Source organism: Antechinus flavipes, chromosome 2 (genome assembly GCF_016432865.1).
Source record: "Antechinus flavipes isolate AdamAnt ecotype Samford, QLD, Australia chromosome 2, AdamAnt_v2, whole genome shotgun sequence".
Classification (NCBI taxonomy): domain Eukaryota; kingdom Metazoa; phylum Chordata; class Mammalia; order Dasyuromorphia; family Dasyuridae; genus Antechinus; species Antechinus flavipes.
Genome location: NC_067399.1, coordinates 112,937,306 through 112,955,621, shown reverse-complemented (window position 1 = coordinate 112,955,621; position 18,316 = coordinate 112,937,306). Strand labels below are relative to the sequence as shown.

At 34.0% G+C, this 18,316-nt stretch overlaps 1 protein-coding gene across 1 annotated transcript in view; it reads left to right on the top strand.

Annotated features, from left to right (window-relative positions):
* The window catches only part of WDPCP (WD repeat containing planar cell polarity effector), a 266,206-nt gene that overhangs the window by 139,704 nt on the left and 108,186 nt on the right, over positions 1-18,316 (top strand). The window contains exon 13 of the mRNA XM_051975375.1: positions 7,548-7,650. Within this exon, the coding sequence (XP_051831335.1) occupies positions 7,548-7,650 (103 nt within the window). The remainder of the gene's footprint in view (positions 1-7,547; positions 7,651-18,316) is intronic.

Sequence of the window (18,316 nt, the reverse complement as noted above, 5' to 3'; positions counted from 1 at the left end):
AAAAATTAAAAAAAATCCATTATTCCCTTAACACAGGATGGGAGAGTCCTATAGAAGGATAAGATAAAATTAGTTGGGGAAGAGGAAAAACAGACTGAAAAAGAAGTGAGGGGTTGCCCAATAAGGGATAAACTAAGGGTACATTCCCATGGGAAAAGAGATATATATGTTAAAAGAGTGAGTAGCTTTAGGTTTCTGTTGTGTTTTTGCTCATTCGGAAACCACTTTCTCTGAAAAGGGAACAGACATATCCCATCTCTGGAGAGGAGAGGACAAATATATGTTTCCTAAGGGAAGCCAGAACCCAGACCGGTTAGGAAAGCATCAAACCAGAAAATAGCGCAACATAGCTTTGATAACTGAGAGTGACAGAGAATAAAACTACAGACCAATTCCTTTAATGAATATGGATGCAAAATTTTTAAATTGAGTATGAACAAGGAGATTACAGCAATATACAGCAAAGATCACACACTATGACCAGATAGAATTTATAACAAGAATGTAAGCTTATACCAAGAAGGAAAACAATAAGCATAATTGATTATATCCACAATAAAAACAACAAAAAATGTATGATTATATCAATAAATGCAGAAAAGGCTTTTTGACAAAATACAACACTCATTTCTATAAAAATAAAAAACAACACTAATAAGCATAGGAATCAATGGAGCCATTATTTATTTTTCTTAATAGTATTTTATTTTTCCAAGTATATGTAGTTTTCAACGTTTATTTTTGTAAGACTTTATGTCCCAAATTTTTCTCCCTCACTCCCTCACCTCCCCCTCACCAAAACAACAAACAATCTGCTATAGATTAATAGATGAGCAATCTTTTAAACATATTTACATATTTGTCATGTTGTGAAAAAAAAATATCAGATCAAAGCTGGAAAAACCAAGAGAAACAAAACAAACAAATAAAAAAGATGAAAATACTATGTTTCAATCCACATTTAGTCTCCATAATTCTTTTATTAGTGGATGGCATTTTCCATCTCAAATCTATTGGAACTCCCTGGAATCACCCTTCTGTCAAAAAGAGCCAGGTCCATCAAAAATGATCATTATATAATCTTGCTGTTTCTGTGTACAGTGTTCTCCTGGTTCTACTTACTTCACTCAGCATCGGTTCATGTAAGTCTTTTCAGGTTTTTATGAAATCAGCATGCTTATCATTTCTCATAGAACTATAATATTCCATTATATTCTATTACATTCAGCCATTCTCCAACTGATGGGCGCTTTCAATTTCCAATTCCTTGCCATTACAAAAAGAGCTGCCACAAAACACTTTTAAACATGTGGGTCCTTTTTTTTATGATCTCTTTGGGATAAAGATCTAATACTGACATTGTTGGAACAAAGAATATGCATGGTTTTATAGCTCTTTGGGCATGATTATTTAAAATGATAGTATATACTAAAGCCAAGAGCAAATGCATTTGCTGTCATGGGAATAAAGTTGAAGACTTCCCAATAAGATCAAAGTATAGTAAAAGTGTACATTATCACCCCTATTATTCAGTATTGTACTAAAAAGACTAGCTATAGTAATAAGATAAGAAAAAGAAATTGAAGGAATAAAAATAGGCATTAAGGAAACAAAACAATCACTTTTGCAGATAATATTTTGTTATACTTAGAAAACCTTAGTCAACTAAAAATGAATTAAACCAATTAACAACTTTTGCAAAGTTGCAGGATATAAAATAAACCCTCAACAATAAAGATATTTGAAAGAAGGAAGGGTTTTGGAGGAAAGATAATTAGTTCAGCTTTGGAAATATTGAGTTTAAATTGTCTACAGAATATCCAATTCAAAATGTCCAAGAATCAGTTGGAAATGTTAAACTAGAGTTCAGGAGATTAGAACCAGATAAATAGATTTAAATATCATCTTTATACAGATGATCATCGAATCCTTGGGAACAAATGAGATCATCAAATGAAATAGTATAGAGGGATAAGAGCAAAAGGGCCAGTACAGAGGGTTGGGAGATACATATAGTTAGCAAATGTGACCAATTAAAGAGGCCTGATAAAAAAGTGGTCAGAAAGTTAGAAAAAAGAGGCAGGAAAAAGCAGTGTATTAAAAATTAAGTAAAAAAAGAACCAAAGGAGAAAGAAAATAATTTATAGTGGCAAAGGCTACAGAGAGGTCACAAAAGGAGTAAGACTGAGAAAAGACTATTAGAGTTGGCAATTAAGAGCTCACTGGTAACTCTGGAAGTATATATTTCAGTTAAAGATGAAGTCATAAGCTATACTGTAGAGAGTTAAGAAGATGAAAAGAAAGGAAATGGAAGTTCCAGTTGTGGACAGCTTTCTCAAAAAGTTAATAGTTATGGAAGGTAGGAAAGGGAGAGGAGAAGGGCTAGTAGAGATAGAAGGTTTTAAAGGGATAGAAAAGATATAGTCATGTTTGTGGGCAGCTTGGAAATGGATAGTAGATAAAGATTGAAGATTTGTAAGAAAGAAGGGATGACAGAGGAAGCTTTCTGCTAGAAAACAATCAATTTATCAATAACAATTTAATATTTATTAAATACCTAATATGTACCAGATACTGTGCTAAAAGCTAAGATGAAATGATATCTTTAGTGCATACGGAAGGTTTGCCTTGGCAAGAAGAGCCACCTCTTCATGTGAGACAATGGTGAAGGATAAGATCACGAAAGAAGGAATCTAAGTGATTTTAAAGAAGACAATAAGAGGAAGGTTTCAATGAATGAACTCAATTTTTTCAGTGATATATGAGACAAAATTCATATAAAGTTGAAAGAATCAGAGGAAAAGTGGGAAAAACAGAATGAATGTTTGGAGAAGCTACTATAATGCATAAAGTAAAGAAAAATTTAGTGTAAAAAGGATCACCTTGCTTCAGTGAGGATTCAATTGAGATTATGTAACATATTTGTAGTGGACCCAAGCAGAAATTAAAGATTTGAACAATTTTCTTAACTGAGCTTGTAATGGTAAGGGAAATAAATAACTAGATATAAAGGAACAATTTAAGTGAATTAAAATAATCTTTGGATAAGGCAAGTCAATAGGAATTGGATTTTTTTTAAAAAGAGAAGTCTGGTCAAAAAGAAAAAGGGATAAAATCAAATTAGCAAAGTAAAATTTAAAGTGAAATTACAAAAGCATAGAAAAAATAAAAATAATTTTCAAAATATACTATACATAATTATATGCTAACAAAATTTCATTTTTAAAAATATACAAATTATAGATTAAAAATGTAATTAAAAACTTACAAAAATATAAAGTATGGGATTAATAGCCAGCTTAAAAATCTAGCCTTAAAAAAAGCTACTTATAAAAATTACTTGGTTGAGGAGGGGACACCCTACTCAAAGTGAATTTATAGATGCCTTCTATCAAATTTTTAAATAGTAATTTTTACTTGGTTTTTAGAGCCATGGTACTGCTAGCAATTAGGTATATTGATTCACAGAATAATGTAAAATTTATCAAGCTTGAAGACCCCAAACCACTTATGTGTTAAGCTTTCAGACCTTTAATAACTGGAAAGTTATATCAGTGACTCAAGTCTAAGTCTTCTGAACCAATCAAATCCCAAGGACAATTTCGTTATCTTTTTTAAAAAGTTTAAGGGCCTATATGGTGAGTTTCCAGCCATGTAATGGACCCAATTATTATTATGGTTTCTGATAGGTTATGGTTAGATATCACTCTTTCCTTGCCATGGAACAACCAGAAAAGTCCAATATACACTCATAGTAGCACTCATAGTACTCATAATAGCAGTTTTTGTGACAACAAAGAACTAGAAGCAAAGCAGTTGCTCATTAGCTGGGGAAATACTATACAAATTAGGAATCCAGAGAAACATGAAAAGATGTCAATGAATTGATAAAAAGTGAAATAAGCTGAACCAAGAGAACAAAATACCCAATGCTGAAAACAGTGTAAATGGAAAGAACAACAAAATTGAATGTTGGGCAATTGTAAAGATCAAGACTGGGTTCGAGAAGAGTTCATAAATACTTCTCTTATGTAAAGAGGTGGAGGATCATAGCTGTGATTATATTTTCAGATTTGTCAGATTTGGGGGGGATCATTGCTTAGTTTTGCTGAGCTGCATTTTTAAAAACCCTTTTAAATTCTTTGTTACAAGGAATGACTCTCAGTTGGTGTGGAGGAAAGGATGTGTTCAGAAATGAAGGTGTAGTAGCAGAGGTAGCTCAGCTCTACCCTGTGAGAGTAAAAGTCTATATAAATCAAGAGAAAGGAGTATATCTGAGTATGGTATGGGGTCAGAGAGAGAGTGAATGACACGAACTTTTCTCCCATGTGAACTGATCAAAGATCCTCAGAGTTAGATAGGAAAGGGGAGAAGAAAGTGGAGAATAAAGAGGGAGAATAGATTTAAAAGAGGGTAATTAGTTTGAAGAAAAACAAACTCTTAACAATGTCGAAATTTATTTATAGAAACTTTTTTGTGTTCAGTGGCAAAGAAATGTAACTGAATAGGTGCCCTTCAATTGGAAAATAACTGAACAAGTTATGGTATATGGTATACTAATGTGATGGAAATGCTGTTGGGCTGTAAGAAATGAAATTTCAAAGAAACTGGGGAAGTCTTGTGTGAACTAATGCAGAATGAAATAAACAGAAGTAGAAGAATTCATACATTATCAATAATGTTATAAAGACAAACAATTTTGAAAAACTTAGAAACTCTGATCTGCTCTCTATTTTCTAACAGAGGTGGACATGGCCAATTCAATAATCTGTTTTACTTGGGAAACACACACACACATTTTTTGTTTACACAAGTTTTGAGTCTTTCCAATAGTCAAATTCTCTGACTCTTTGACCACTCTACCTCAATGCATACAAAACTTCTATTATATTATCCCTCTATATAAATCCAACTTAAGCATAGCAAATTATTTTTCTGAGAATAATGCTCTAGTTTCTTTACTCAAAAGATTTTGTCAGATTTTGTTCAAATTTTTTTCATTATTCATTAGTGAATGTTTTCAATACATATATACATATATATCAACTTTGTCTCTCCTTGGTTTGAATATCAAGATCAAATTACAATATAGGCCAGTAGGTGATACAGTGACATATGTGCTAGGCTTGAAGTCAGGAAGATGAGTTCAAATCCAGCTTCAGATATGCACTAAAATGTGTATCTGACAAGTTCTTTAATATCTATTTGCTTTAGTTTCTTTATCTGAAAAATGGGGACAATAATAGCATTTACCTCACTGGGTTGTTCTGAGAGTCAAATAAAATAATATTTGTAAAGCATGAAATGCAGTGCTTGGCATGTAGTAGGTATTCTATAAATGTTCACTATTAAGTTTTTTATCAATAAGGTTTTTGTAGCCTGCCTTTTGTCTCTCTCTCTTTTAAAAGTCATACCTTAAATATTAATTGTCCTTTATATATTTGATGTTAATTTATTTGTAAATCCATCTAGCACAGAGATTTTTTTCCCTTTGGTAGTTCATTCATAGTTTGTTATATTTTCTTTTCTGATGCTGAATTAAATTCTATATTTCTTGTTTTGTGAGTTTGGGTATTTCACATTTTTGTTGATATTCATCTACATATATATATGTAAATATGTATATATGCATGCATACATATGAATATCCAATAATTCTTTTAATTTCCCCCTCTCTATTATAAGTTCATCTTATTAATTTTTTTATTTTGATAATTTGCTCAGACTAGCTAAAAAACATCATTTGACTTTTTAGAAATGATCTGCTAGTTTTATTCATTGATTCCCTAGTCTTTTAACTTTCAAGTTTCTCTTTCACCTCTAATTGTCAGTGTTTCCACAAAGTTGTCTTAGTTTATAGGATCATAGAATCACACTTAGAGCTGGAAGAAGCCATCTGGAAAGACATGTGACAAAGGGGTAACTCAAATCATCTAGAAGTCCTTTTGCTAGAAGTCTAAAGATATTTGCCTTAGTTTTGGTTCAGGCTTCTTTATAGAGTCTGCAATCTTTGTCCAGTCTCTCTGTGGCTTCTGCTGACTCTTTTAAAAAGAGAGAAACAAAAGGCAGGCTTATATATTTTCAAGGGGTCTTATATATTTTCTTGTATTGTTTCACTTTTACCTTCCTTGGAGGATATTAACTCATTTTTCATCTTTGGGGTGGCTTTTTTTCTTCACTTGACTCCTAATATCTCCTTTTCTGTCTGCTTTTTTTTTTTTTTGCTTTCATCAGTTGAAAAGGGGTTGCAAGTGGGAAAAGCTTAAGTCTTGATCTGGATACTAACTCATTGAGGAAGAAAGGAAAATGTCCTGAGAGTTGATAGAGGACAGGCACCAGTATAATTAAAATAGCCTGAACTGCAAAGGAAAAGAGTTGATAGAGTAGTGACTCTAAAAGTAGAGTCTGGAAGTAAAAGTAAAGAGCAAAAAGCCCCACTGCCACAACTAGTAGATTAGGCAATATGAATGGAAGAGCAACTATTACTAGAAAGAGTGGCCATAGATGCATCATGACAGAGTCAGATCTCAGGGTGTACCAAAAGATGGGAAGGTTTTGTGATGAAAGACATCATTCTAGACAGGCATTCTAGAAATGCTTGGAAAGTGAAAGGGGTAGATACAGGTGGAATGGGACATGGTTGTTGAGGAGGGATAGAAGTCATGTGTGGAGTGGGGAATGAAGTTTGTACTTTGGTAGCTGGAATTTCAAAATCACCTAGATGGGGAAAAAAGCATCAGGGTATGGGAGTATGCTAAACTTTGAGAAGTAAATCCAGGTAGAGTATCAGTAATGGGGGAAAAGTCTACTCAGGGAGACTGGTGATTAGCTAGCTTGACTAATTTGTGTGTGTGTGTGTGTGTGTGTGTGTGTGTGTGTGTGTGTATACATTTTATTCTGTCCCCAGATCACCTTTTGGTAGATATCAGAAATGAATGTCTAGATTAATGGATATAGATACCAGAAGAATATGATTTCCAATAATTAGACCTTTCCAACAAAGAAACAGAATGTCTATTTAAAGAATGGGCTTCCTGACACTGAAAGTGAACACTTCCAGTGTTCAAGTTAGAGGCTGAGTGAACACACACCAGAGATGATATAAATTGGATATGAGGCTAAACGAGATAACCATGAAGATTCCTTCCAACTTTTCAGTGTTATCATTTAATATCATATACCATTCCATCAAAAAATCATTTTCAGATGATAAGGACTTCCCAAAGAAACCAGTCCATTTAAATATTTGATTTCTTGATAAATGTATATATTGAAAATATTTGATTAACAGTTTATTCCTTCCCCCAGAAGTCTGAAATAAATTATTAAAATAACTGTTTTTTTCTCTAATTAATATATCTGATGACTATAGTTGAAAGAGCCAAAAAAAATTGCACTGAAAAAAGAAAATTGAGGAAAAAATATAACAATACAATCATCCATCCTTCTGTTCTATAGCCTAAACAAGTTTTTTTTCCCCTGTTCAAATCTTTTATCTACTCAAGATTCATTTTAAATTAATCTTTTATTTTGCTTTATTCCTAAAGGACATCCATTACTTTGCAATAGATAAGGGTGAATTGGCGCTAGCTGAAGTGGCAAAGAAACGAGCTAACGACATTGATGCAGAATCAATAACTACTGGAGTTGGTAAGAATTAATACTGTTTTTTTAAAAAGCCCTTTTTTTGTTTTAATCAATACTTGCTTTGTATTGTTATTATGCCCAGTTTCTAGGATTCTTGGCTAATTTGAATTGGTTTCTTGGGTGGGGAGGTTGGGGGGGGGGAAGCATCTTTATTTAAGTAAAGAATTAAGTTTCTATCACTAGTACAACCTTGATACAAAAGTTGGAATGGTGCTAATTAATAAGCAATGCCTGTTACAATAACTGTAGGAAAAAAACTTTTATTAATGAGATTTGATAGAGATTGCATATAAACATCAATGGTGTTAATATATATGTTTCAAGTTTGAGTGAATTTTCATTCTAAAGTTGATAGAAGTATTTTATTATACTTGACAGTGTTCATATTTGGTCAACTCCATACTTCTGTCTGGATTAGGTGCATAGTCATCAAAGCACTTAAAAAAACATACAAATAAAATTGAAGATCATGTATAAGGTTACTCCACTTGGGTTTTCTGCTGGTTTGTCCAGTTTACCTGTCATTTTGGATCTCTCACATTAGTCATATTCCTTGAAAGTCCTCCTCCAAATCTCACTGTGGCACAAAGGTGAAGATGACTCTAATTTCTGAGGGGGAGGCAAAATTGCCAGATCAACTAATTATTCTCATCTCAAGATATAATCAAAGGTGTTAAACTAAACATAAAAATGGATATATAGTAAAAAACAGAACAAGGGGGCAGGTAATGATGATGTATTTTAATGTATAACAAGGTACTAACACCCTGCAACCATTTACTAAATGTGAAGTTCTTTCTGAAAGAATTAGAAGCACATCTTGCCATTGTCAAACAGAAAATTGCCCATATCTCAGCTTTTATAAAACTATCTTGCTAAACTCTTGAGTCAGGCATTCTTGGAGCGGCTTTAATGGAAGGTGACTCTTGAATCTATATCAGAGAGCAGCAGGAATTCAGGTCCAATAAACCATGGAAGCAAAACTTCTCATTTAGGAGGAGAGTATGAGAGGTAGTAGGGAGCAGAGTTAAACACTGTCCTGACCACCACTGATAGAGAGGGAGTCAAGTAGAACAATTTGAGGTGGAAAGCAGCTCTTTTCAAGAAGAGAATCAACTCAGGAGAGCTATCAAGAATTGAGTTGGCGAGACAAATGAACCTCGAGATCCCTAAATTCACTTTAGCACTCCACCCAAAAAGGTGATAGACTCAGACTGGAGCATCATGAGGATAGCCCAAGGAGAATAAGGTGCTTTGGCTACATTGTTTCCTACATTTGTGATTCATTATCATCTTAGTTTGTGCCAGCTCTTCCCAGAGAACCCGTATTTGTGGAAAATACCTCCCAGGTTTATGGGGCAATATTTTATGGTTACTCTTGTTATTGTGACATCTTAGTAATTGTATCTCTTAAATGACTTTTAAGAGGAAGATCACTGGAAGGGGATCATGAGGCATAGTTTGAGGAGTACAGATTCACAGAATATCCTAGGACTATTGAGTAGCAACGACCTTTAGAGTCGCCAACCTGTGATACAAATGCCAGTTGAGGGAGTATTCCAGAAGGAGTGAAGTCAAAACTTATGCCAGTAGAATGCATGTTATGACAAATTCTAATAAGCTGAAAAAGTTTGGGATATAACCCCAGAAAATATCTTATCTTCTATATGAACACCAGACTAGCTAAGTGTAGAAAGGTTTTTTTTTTCCCTTTTCTAGTTTTTTCACTTTTCCAATACATGTAAGATTTTTAGTTCCAAATTTTTCTCCCCCTCTCCAAGACAGCAAGAAATCTGATATGGCATATGCAAGCACAACATTTTTAAAATATTCCCATATTGGACATATTATGAAAGAAAAATCAGAACAAAAAGGGGAAAACCACAAGAAAAAAAAGAAGGTAAAAATGGGATGTTTTGAACTACATTCAATCTCCATATTTCTTTCTCTGAATGTGGATGACATATTCCATCCCAAGTCTATTGGAATTGTCTTGGATCATTATATTGCTAAGAAGAGCTAAGTCTATCATAGTTGATCAATCCCCAATGTTGCTGTGTTCTTAGCACAGTTCTTAGCATACATAGAACTGTGTGTTATGTTTTTCTGGTTCTGCACATTTCACTCAGCATCAGTTTATGTAAGTCTTTCCAGGCTTTTCTGAAATCCTCCTGCTCATAATTTCTTATTGAACAATAATATTCCATTACATTCACATACCATAATTTATTCAGTCAATCCCCAACTGATGGGCATATACTCAATTTCCAATTCTTTGCCACTATAAGAAGGGCTGCTACAAACATTTTTGCACATATGGGTTCCTTATCTCCTTTTATGATTTCCCTGGGAAATGAAACCAGTAGTGAGACTGCTGAATCAAATAGTTTTATAGCCCTTCCATGGAGAAGTTTATTTTTTTTAATAACTTTTTATTGATAGAACTCATGCCAGGGTAATTTTTTACAGCATTATCCCTTGCATTCACTTCTGTTCCGATTTTTCTCCTCCCTCCCTCCAACCCCTCCCCCAGATGGCAAGCAATCCTTTACATGTTGAATAGGTTACAGTATATCCTGGATACAATATATGTGTGCAGAACCGAACAGTTTTCTTATTGCACAGGGAGAATTGAATTCAGAAGGTATAAATAACCCGGGAAGAAAAACAAAAATGCAAGCAGTTTATATTCATCTCCCAGTGTTCTTTCTTTGGGTGTAGCTGCTTCTGCTCATCTTTGATCAATTGAAACTGAATTAGCTCTTTTTATCGAAGAGATCCACTTCCATCAGAATATATCCTCAAACAGTATCATTGTTGAGGTATATAATGATCTCCTGGTTCTGCTCATTTCACTCAGCATCAGTTCATGAAAGTCTCACCAGTCCTCTCTGTATTCATCCTGCTGGTCATTCCTTACAGAACAATAATATTCCATAACGTTCATATACCACAATTTACTCAACCATTCTCCAATTGATGGGCATCCATTCATTTTCCAGCTTCTAGCCACTACAAACAGGGCTGCCACAAACATTTTGGCACATACAGGTCCCTTTCCCTTCTTTAGTATCTCTTTGGGGTATAAGCCGTGGAGAGGTTTAACAAAAGATGGTTGTTCCTTAGATAATGACTTTCTGGCCATGGTAACTTATTAAAAAGAATACTAAATGATCTTTAGTCTTGTACCCAGTTTCACCTACAGAGGTAGAATGACAGAAAAGAATGGAAAGAATCAAACAGTCTTTTAAATTACTAATAATAGTGGTTTAATAGTTTACTTGATTGGCAATCTTTGTTCAACTTCTTTTGCACTAATGTTTATTAAGCAAATACTGTGCAAAAGGCTTTATGATAGGAGATGGCAATATAAAGACAAAAATAAAACCATGCCTGAATCAGTTTATCTTCTCCAATGAACAATTTGCTACTCAATGAGAGAACTAAAACATGTTGAAATTAACATTCTCATTACAAAATAAAGTCAGAAAACAAAAATGTTTCATCTAAGTGGCTTATGGGTTCTTTTCCAAGACACAAATATAGGAATTGTTTTCATCATGCACACAAAGGCATAAACATCATTTCAGGAAATATGTGGTCATCTCACTTTTCAGAAATCACAGACACATTCTAACCTGAGGTAATTACAGTTTATGTGGCAACATCTTTTGTAAAAGATAAGAGAATTTCTATGAAGATCATTATTAGACTATTCAAACTAAATTGGTGCTTCTTTTGGCAATCTGTGTTGAAAAGTATGATCCTGGCTCTATTCAACAATGAAGTTATTTAGGCCAATTCCAAAAGAATTGTGATGGAGAGAATCATCTGCATCCAGAGAGAGGACTATGGGGATTGAATGTGGATCACAACAAAATATTTTCACCTTTTTGTTTTTTTTTTTTTGTTTGGTTGTTTAATTCTTTCTCATTTTTTCCTTTTTGATCTGATTTTTTCTTGTGTAGTATGATAAATGTGGAAATATGTTTAGAAGAAATGCACATATTTAGCTTATAATGGATTGTTTGTTATCTAACAAAGAGGGGAAGTAGGGAGGGAGAAAAATTTGAAACACAAGGTTTTGCCAGATAAATGTTGAAAACTCTTTGCATGTATTTTGAAAAATAAAAGCTATTATTATTAAAAAAAAAAAAAAGAAAAGTATAGTCAATGAATGAAACAAACCATATTCTTACAAAATACTTATAAGCCTTATACTTGTCTGTATATCAAGAATATTTTTCAAGAAAAAAATGAATGTCTACTGGGCTTATACCCCAAAGAGATACTCAAGAAAGGAAAGGGACCTGTATGTGCCAAAATGTTTGTGGCAGCCCTGTTTGTAGTGGCTAGAAGCTGGAAAATGAAAGGATGTCCATCAATTGGAGAATGGTTGAGTAAATTGTAGTATATGAATGTTATGGAATATTATTGTTCTGTAAGGAATGACCAGCAGGATGAATACAGAGAGGACTGGCGAGACTTACATGAACTGATGCTGAGTGAAATGAGCAGAACCAGGAGATCATTATATACCTCAACAACGATACTGTTTGAGGATGTATTCTGATGGAAGTGGATCTCTTCGATAAAGAGAGTCTTAATTGATCAAAGATGGACAGAAGCAGCTATACCCAGAGAAAGAACACTGGGAAATGAATATAAACTGCTTGCATTTTTGTTTTTCTTCCCGGGTTATTTATACCTTCTGAATTCAATTCTCCCTGTGCAACAAGAAAACTGTTCGGTTCTGCACACATATATTGTATCTAGGATATACTGCAACCCATTCAACATGTAAAGGACTGCTTGCCATCTGGGGGAAGGGGTGGAGGGAGGGAGGGGAAAAATCGGAACAGAAGTGAATGCAAGGGATAATGCTGTAAAAAATTACCCTGGCATGCGTTCTATCAATAAAAAGTTATTAAAAAAAAAAAAGAAAAAAGTGAATGTGACAAGCATTTACTAACATCATCCCCAAAATGAAATTGATTTGCCTTTAAACTTTGACTTTTTTATTATTAAGCATATGCAAATATGAATATTTCTATTTACAATATTCTGAAATTTTTATATTGAACAAACCATTAATCTTGTTTACATATTTATATGAATTTTCGTTGAAGTATTATGGTTTTTAATATTTGTTTTTTAATTTTGAGTTTCAAATTCTCTCCTCCTTTCACCTCCTCACTCACCCATTGATAAGGCAAGCAATATAACATCCATCACATATGTGGTCATACAAAATATCATATCATAATAATTTTGTTTCAAAAAGAAGAAAGAAAGGGGGAAGAAGGAAGAAAGGGAGGAAGGAAGGAAGGAAGGAAGCAAGCAAGCAAAGAAGGAAAGAAGGAAGCAAGGAAGGAAGGAAGGAAGGAAGGAAGTGAAAATAGGCTTCAATCTGCATCCAGTGCTTTAGAACTGGCATGGATCACCATGTTAAACAAAGTATCTAAGTCTTTCACAATTAATCATCATTATAATATTGTTGTTATTGTGTACGATCTTCTCTTGGTTCTGTTCACTTCTCTTTACATTAATTCATGTAAGTCTTGCCAGGTTTTTCTGAAATCATCCCCTTTGTCATTTCTTACAGCCCAATAGTTTTCCATCACAATCATATCACAACTTGTTCAGCCATTCCTCAATTGATGGGAATCCCCTCAGTTTCCAATTTTTGTCACCACAAAAAGCCACCATACATATTTTTGTATGAAATTTAATAAATATTCTAGTTCCAATATTTCCATTGAAATAAACATAAACAAAACAAACACATGTAACAAAGTCTTTTTCATTTGAGATCTCCAGTCTATCATCTCTCTACCAAAATAAGGAATACTTCATCTTCGATCTTCTATCATTATCATTTTTTTCTAATTTTTTGTTTTCTTTTATAATGTGGTAGTAGACTCTATCTTAATGGATAGGAAGTGACTATTTACTGACACAAGTCACTTAAAATCAGTTCTCCTTGTACAATGGAGCCAGTTGGTAAGAGCAAAAGTCAACATCAATTGACCTTTTAGCAAACAGAGAGAAAGCATAAAGAGCAAAGTAGAACAAGTGTGCTTGATTACAACATTAGTCCCACCTTGTCAAAGAAGAATAAAAAATAAAAAAAAGAAGGGAAATGGGCAAAAGTAAAGGCATCATCTCTGTCCTGCAATTTCTTACAAATGTTTAACCTATGCAAACAAATTGCCATAGCTTGAATAAAAAGTACTCAGAAAGTTTCTTCACCAGCAAGAACTTTTTAGATTTGACAAGAAGAGAGATCTTGTAGCCAAGTGAAATGTTCTCATTTACAAAACTGTTGAATAGATGGATGGAAGATTATGATCACAAAACTGTGAGAAGCAGTTGCAGTGAAAATAAGCCTGGTATGAAGGCCAAGTAAACCGAGTCACTTAGAGATCATTTGCTCATGAAACAATAGTAAACACATATGAAATGGAGTAAATCCACTGGCATTTTATAGTAACGCATTTTCATTAGCAATGACACCAAAACCAGCACACTTAGAATCTACTTCCTCACTAACCAATGATGATGATGATGATGATGGCAACTGGCATTTATTTCACTGAGTGCCTTAAGATTTACAAAGCACTTGCCATGTTTTCTCATTTGATTTTCATAGCAATCCTGAAATAGGTAATTGCATTATCCCTAACTTACAGATGAGAAAGCCGAATCTCTAAGAAATTATTGAATTGTTCATGTTCTTTCCATAGAATACATATATTGGAGACTGGAATCTACCCCAGGCCTCTCACTGACTCCAAGTTCAGTGATCTCTCCCTTATTCTATACTTGCCTATGTGCTTACATGGCAATAAAACTTGAGAATATGAACCAGAGCAGCTAAACCTGACTAAATACATACAGAAGAATCTCTAACAAAAGTGATACATTTTGAAGGCATTAAGGATATATTATAATATACTTCCAAAAGTAAAATATTGTGAAAGAATATGAAAAGATTACTCACAGGGCAGCTAAGTGTTGCAGTGTATAGAGCACCAGCCCTGAAGTCAGGACAACCTGAGTTCAAAACTTGGTCTCAGATACTTAATACTTTCTAGCTGTGTGACCCTGGACAAGTCACTTTGCCTGTGAGGCACCAATTGCCTCAGCAAAAAAAAAAAAAAAAAAAAAAGAAAGAAAAGAAAGAAAGAAAAGAAAAGATCACTGATACTACTTTTACCAACAACAACAAAAGACAACTAAGAGATAGCAACAATTATTGACTCATTATTTTCCAAACTTGATAAAAAATCTTTATGGCCTATGTATCTATAAAGAAAATAGTAAAAAGGAAAAAAACAGGTTTTTGTAGGTAATTTTTTTACAGCACATTATATCATATACATTAATGCAGCTAAGATCTCTCTGTTGTTTATTGTTTTAAAAACTTAAATTTGATTTGAAAGATTCTTAGTTCAATGATCTGTTAAGTTCTAATATCAAGTAAGTCACAAAACAGGGAGACATATATACTCGCTAAGGTTTTCTGCCATGGAATTCTATTGACAGTGTAATTCTTGAAACTCACAGTTTACATTGTGTTAATTACATTGAGCTTCATAGTAGTACAAAGCTTTCTCTTAAATGAAGTTCATAGTCATTCAAAAGGTATTAACTAAGTATCCATCTTGAAATGAAAAATACTGCATTATGATTTGCAATGCATGAACAGGTTTTTGAGTTAATTATTTATGAGTATTTTTATTTATGCCTTAGTATAGACATCATGGTAGAATGGAATAAAAAGCTGACCTTACAATGATGATATTATTGATCATATATATCTTACATGTGTGTATGTGTGTAGAGATACATATATTTTTTACATTATATATAAATATATAAAGATAGAGATGCAAAGATATATCTGAAGTTCTATAAATGAAAAATGAATGAACTCAGAACTGAAGAAGAGAATACTTTTTTCCAAGAATTCCAATTTCCTAAATGCAAAACTTTTAAACTACTATTTTCCAAATAATCCCATATGATATTGAATCATAAATCATAATCTCAGAAGAAGATGACTCAAAAAACAATGGAGAGATGCATGGTGAATTTAACTATGGTATAACATGTTATCAACACGAATGATTTACACACAACATAAAAGAGCACATCAAGAACATGTGTGACCCCCAAAATTTAATTGGGATCAATCATGTAGACAGAAATAGCACAGATGACATAAGACAGAAATAGTAAAAATAGACTTGAGTTCAAGTATTCAAACTCCCACTACAAATGATTAGTTAAATATAGAATCATAATAATATTTCTTCCCTTTATAAAGCTTCTGGCAGATAGCCAAAAACAAAAACTACTTTTTTCTTTTTTCTTTTTTTCATTAACATGCTGGTTGCAACCAAAGGTGAGGATGCTTGGGCTCTTTCTAATTATTCATAGTCTCTAAGCAACCAGAGCTTTCAGAAGTTGTAGGTGAAACTGGATCAGACCCCAGGAACTCTAATATAAATCTAGATTGAATCAGAGTATGAGAAATCTCAAAGTATGTAAGGTGTATTAAGGTCCTGCCAAGTTTCCAAAGTTAATTAGGACAACTGAGTGCACTATTGAAAGTTTTATGTGCTGAGAGGATACTGAACCTCCAAAAACAAGGCACACCACTGTGTATTGTGGGGTATTAGTCAAACTCCCTGTGTCTCTCAGGTACTCAGAGCAATTGGCTGTCACCCACCCTTGGCACCACTCCTTTTCAGATACTATCGACATTTTTGGGTTCTTCTAGGGATTGCATCTGTATCAACCAGTCATATCACACAACTGTCTTCAGATAATCCTCCTCTTTGCAAGAATAATCTTGAGTTTTACCTTTTTTCTTCTCTGATGGAAGTATTTAATAACTTAGCAGAGGAGAATTAAATATCTAAAATCAAAGGAATGATAAATATCTTTTGACTCCTAAAGCTCCCTCAAACAAAAGGCATCCCAAAGACTCATCCATGAAGGTCTCATTGCTAGAAAAGATGTATTCATTGTGCCTCAGCTCCCATTCCAGGAAAAGTTCCCAGTTGTATGGATACTTCAGTTGCAGGGAAACTCTAGAAAAGCTCTTGTTAAACCCAGATACCTTTTCTCCTAGATCAGGTTCCAGGGCCAGGACAAGAGGAGTGGTGAGAGTAGAGCAAGAATTTAAAAGAAGACAGAAGCTTATACGCAATAAAAGAAGTCATAAAAAGAAACAGAGACTGGCTGACTTTGAGATCTGTGCTGTGGTTCAGTTTCCAAAATGAAATGAAAGCTTAATAGAGTAGAGCTTCAGTAGCCACCTTCACTCCCCCAAAATAAGTTCTATTCAAAAGAGATTACAAGTAGGGACCACAAAAATAAAACAAATTTTTATAAGGGGACAGGGAAGAATCCCCAAATGTAATTTACCTAGCCTTTTCTAAGCATGGGGGAGGGAGAGGGAGAGTCCCACTTAAAAAAAAATTCTCCTTGAACCCCCCCATTCGTAGCCACTAGGGGGCACCCATCCCCCAACAGATGGTACGCACAATTCAGCACCACGGGGAGCTTGGCCAAGCTCAGCTTCTTTATCAGTCCAGCACTTTGCCCCTTAAGAGGCAGTATCTATGATCGTGCCTTAGTCTAGGAGTTGTATTAATCAAATCTCAAAACTCAAGCTGCTTTCCCATTTGCTTCTCCCAACCATTCCTTGGCCATTGTTTTTCTTCCAAGGTGATTTACAAAGGAATATTGTTAAAAGACTTTTAACAAGGATGAAAAGAAATCAAACAGATTAATCAGAAAGGTCCGAGTTCAAATGCAGGCTCAAACACTTGAACTGTGAGTTTCAAGAATTTCACTGTCAATAGAATTCCATGGCAGAAAACCTTAGGTGAGTATATATGTCTCCCTGTTTTGTGATTTACGTGATATTAAAACTTAACAGATCATTGAACCAAGAATCTTTCAAATCAAATTTAAGTTTTTAAAACTATAAATAATAGAGAGATCTTACAATTTTGTTCTTAGCTGCGTTAGTGTATATGATATAATGTGCTGTAAAAAAAAAAAAAACAATCCTCAAAAAATAGTTGCAGGACCCTATGAAGCCTGGGAATCTTTGTTTTCCTGTTTCCTCATCTGTAAAATGGGCATAATAATAGTACCTATCTCTCAGGATTGTTGTGAGGAGCAAATGAGATACTTATAAAATTCTTAACGCAGTGTCTGACACATAGTAGAAGCTTAATAACTTCTCAAGGAAACCCAGCGAATGCCTTTCTGTCCCCAAACTTTTTTAGTTCCCTGCGCCCACTCCCAAAGCTACAGGTAGAGCAAGGACTGGAAGTCTAATTCTCCATTGCACTGAACAATGGGCAAGCAAGCTTTCACCCACGATTTTTTCCACTCACAAATCTAACTTCTGTGGATGCAATGAAGAAACTCATGGTTTCTTTTGAAGGTGGCATGGGTTGAGCAAGCAACATGACAATAGGTGCTGGTTGCCCTCTGAAGTATCATGGTTCTATTCCCTGACCTCCAGCTCACTTTTCTCTTGCTTTCAAAAGACTTATGAATGTAACTCTATATTTGTCTTTTTCATGTTGCCTAGAGGGTTTTTCCTATGAGATGTGACCTCTTACTTATTTCTGTCCAGAAG